Source organism: Macrosteles quadrilineatus, unplaced genomic scaffold (genome assembly GCF_028750875.1).
Source record: "Macrosteles quadrilineatus isolate MER2022 unplaced genomic scaffold, UCM_ALF_1.0 Scaffold_2__2_contigs__length_208266976, whole genome shotgun sequence".
Classification (NCBI taxonomy): Eukaryota; Metazoa; Arthropoda; class Insecta; order Hemiptera; family Cicadellidae; genus Macrosteles; species Macrosteles quadrilineatus.
This window is the reverse complement of record NW_026542595.1, coordinates 61422476-61425995: the sequence shown is the minus strand read 5'-3', so window position 1 is coordinate 61425995 and position 3520 is coordinate 61422476. Positions and strand designations below refer to the sequence as shown.

The 3520-nt window shown below is 34.8% G+C and overlaps 1 protein-coding gene across 1 annotated transcript; it reads left to right on the top strand.

The window, feature by feature from the left end:
- Positions 1-1818: 1818 nt before the first annotated feature.
- On the top strand, positions 1819-3135 carry LOC128984292 (uncharacterized). The gene has a single exon (XM_054403598.1). The coding sequence runs from the start codon at positions 1819-1821 to the stop codon at positions 3133-3135; it is 1317 nt and encodes a 438-aa protein (XP_054259573.1).
- Positions 3136-3520: the final 385 nt, after the last annotated feature.

The window sequence follows — 3520 nt, the reverse complement described above, 5'->3', positions numbered from 1 at the left end:
GAGGCGGCAGCGGTGGCGGCAGCGGGGGCGGCAGCGGGGGCGGCGGCTCAGCAGCAGTCCAGCGACAAAGACAATGGTGAAGCAAAGGGACCAGTGTGAAGATCGCCAAGAAGTTTAAAAAACAATATCATGCTGTAAATATCTTAAGGTATATATCAGCCACATTAATATTAACTTATCCACTTATATTTTTGCACGCACCAAGTTTTACTTATATTCTAGGTATTTGTTTATTTATTTATATAAATTATTTTCAATCTAAATTTTTTTACTAAGATCATTGCCTATTCATATATTTCTTGTTTACTAATTTATAAGCTAGGGCAAAAGAGAAATATTTTTGGCATTTTAACCATTTAATTTTGAAAGTTTTAATAATGTAATACCTTAACTCAATCAATTTAATAATGTAAATTAAGTGTTAATGATTTCAATTCAGGAAAATATATACAATTATTTTGCAAGGGCATGAAACAATTATTTATAAAAACAATTCATTAAATTTAAGGGGATCCGCCACCTTTAAATGGCCAATTTTTAAATTTTTTTTAATTTTCCAAATGTGTTATTTTCTTATTCTACATACTTTTCTGAGTATGTGTGTAGATTTTTATGTAAATCTGATTATTTTTTCATACAAAAAGAAATGAAATAAAATATTGACTCAGCTACGCCAAATATAAAAAAACCCAAATTTTTTATTCTAACATTTTATTTTATTTTTTTTTTTATATTTTTGCCATATATATGGCCCATAATAAAACAGGCATTTCTTTTATAGAATAAAGAAACAATGAAATATATATATATATATATAAAAATTAAATTCATGTACATACAGTCTATGTACATAATGAAGGGACAATATCTTACTGCCTGTCTGTAAGTGTTTATATCTCAGCTGTTTCTGTCATCTGCTGCTGCTACATACTGTTATTGTAGGTTATGTTGTATTGCTGTGACATTTACTGAAAGTTTACACATTACATTGATTATTAGTACATTATTATCACAGTTTTTATTCTGTGGTATTATATTATTGTTAGTTTTATGAGTGGACTGAACATGTAGTGCAAAGTGATTTCAAACAGCTATTTTGGTAGAGCTTCTAAGTAAATTATTGAATATCTTTATATTTGGTTGTTCTGTGCTAATTGAACCCTAGGTCTGTGAAGTTTTGACCTGAACATGGGTAGGGTGAAAGCAGGAAGAGTAAAAAAATCCCTTCAGTGTCGCAGGAATATGTCAAAAAGGTGGATAAAAGAAACTGATATAGAAAAATGTGTAGGCTCAAGTATTAGTGAAAATGAGGTTAGGCCTAGGCCTATTTGTACTGATAATGATAATGTAATACCTGGCTGTAGTAACAAGGCTCCAAGGATTCATAGTTCTTTTTCTGAAGAATGTATTGACAATGAAGAAGTTACCCCGGCGAAACGGCCTAAGCCTACTGGGTTTGAACTTGTTGCCTCATACGGACCCGTTGGTAAGACAGATACCTATGACATTGCACCAGCCTATAGCTTCGTAGATATGACAGTTCTTTCTAAATTCCTAGAAGATCTGCCATGTAAGTATTGCTTGGGCATAAATTGTAAGGTAACTATTACTAATGTCTTTGGATTCACGCAGAAGATTTCTGTACAGTGCAGTTCATGCAAAGAAATAAATAGTTTTCTCACTTCCCAAAGAATTCACCATAAGGACAATGTAGGTTTTAGAAAAAATCCATTTGATGTAAATAGGAGGATAGTGAAAACCTTTGGCTCGATCGGTAAAGGACATATGGCAATGCAAACATTTGCCATGTGTATGAATATGCCTTGTTTGCATCATTCAGCATTTGACAAACATATGCAAATATTAGTCAATGTCTCAAAACAGTGCTCTGAAGAGACTTTAAAAAATGCTAGGGTAGAGGTAGAGAAGGCACACAGTGACACATTAGACATTGTCAAACCTATAGATATAGGTGTTAGTTATGATGGCGCTTGGCAGAAAAGAGGTTTCACGTCCAAGTACGGAGTGGGCTGCGTAATTGAAGTCGTTACTGGCCTAGTTATAGATTATGTTGTTCTGTCAAAATATTGTAGAATATGTCAGCGGAAAATATCTGAACTTGGAAGAAACTCTCCTCAGTTTAATGAATGGTTTGCTATTCACAAGCCAAAATGCCAAGCCAACTTTGACGGTTCCTCGCCAGCAATGGAGACCGAGGCGGCAGCAATCCTTTGGAAGCGGTCGGAAAACCTTGGTTTCCGTTACATTAGTGTAATTTCCGATGGAGATTCAAAGGCTTTTGACCACATAAGTTCTCTGAATGTGTATGGAGAAAATGTTACGATTGACAAACAAGAATGTGTCAACCACGTGGCGAAACGTTTGGGTACTGCTCTTAGGAACCTTGTTAAAGATTCTAGCAAGGTGAAGATAACACTTGGCGGCAAAAAACATGGTAGCCTAAAAGGAAAAACAATAGACAAACTCTGTCAATATTATAGGAATGCCATAATCAACAATTTAGACAACACTGATAAAATGAGAGAGGCAATTTATGCAACTCTGGACCATTGCAGGTCCTCAGATGATGAACCGCGTCATGATAAATGCCCGCCCGGAAGTGACAGTTGGTGTTTTTACCAAAGGGACCTATACAATAAATTGAAACCTAGAAGACATTCTGAGGGCATAAAAACACCACTGAGTGAAGCTGTCTACAGCCGCATGCTGCCAATATACGAGCGACTTTCTAACGAGAAACTCCTCAAAAGATGTTCGTTGGGCAAGACTCAAAATGCAAACGAGTCTCTTCACAGTGTCATTTGGTCTAAATGCCCAAAAACCACCTTTCAAGCTAAGAGAAGGCTTGATGCAGCAGTTGGAGAAGCAATCAGTGTTTACAACGAAGGCTATTTTACATCTATGACAAACCTCCTTGAAAAAGCTGGTGTGTCACCTGGAATGAATACTGCAGTCCTAGCCAAGAAAAAAGACTCCCATCGCTTGAAGTTACGGAAGGCAAGGGAAGCCGACAAGTACAAGCAGTATAAGAAACTGGTGAAGGCTGCCCAGATTGAAGAAGAAGAGAGGAAGATAGAAGAAGAAGGGACGATGTATGGTGCAGGAGATTTTTAATGTGAGTACCAGTATCGAGCTTCCCTGAGTAAGCCTCAACTTTAAACTCTGTTTCCCAAAAGTTGGATTTTCCGTGTTTCTTGGTACAAAAATTTGAATAACTTCTAAAGTATATTATATAAAATTATGAAATTTTTACCACTATTTCATTGTTATATTACCAATATTTTGTCTTATGGAAAACACTCTGACTTTAAAACTAACTGTGAAAAAAAATTATAAATAAAAAAAAAAACTATAAATATTATGTGTTTTTAATTGTTTGTAACTTTTTTTCTAGCAATTTTATCTTATTTTCCATAAGACAAAAGTTTCTTTAAGCTATAAGGAATAAAAATTAAAAAAATCAAGCCAATTGGTTAAAAAGCAAAAAAGTTATTTAAAG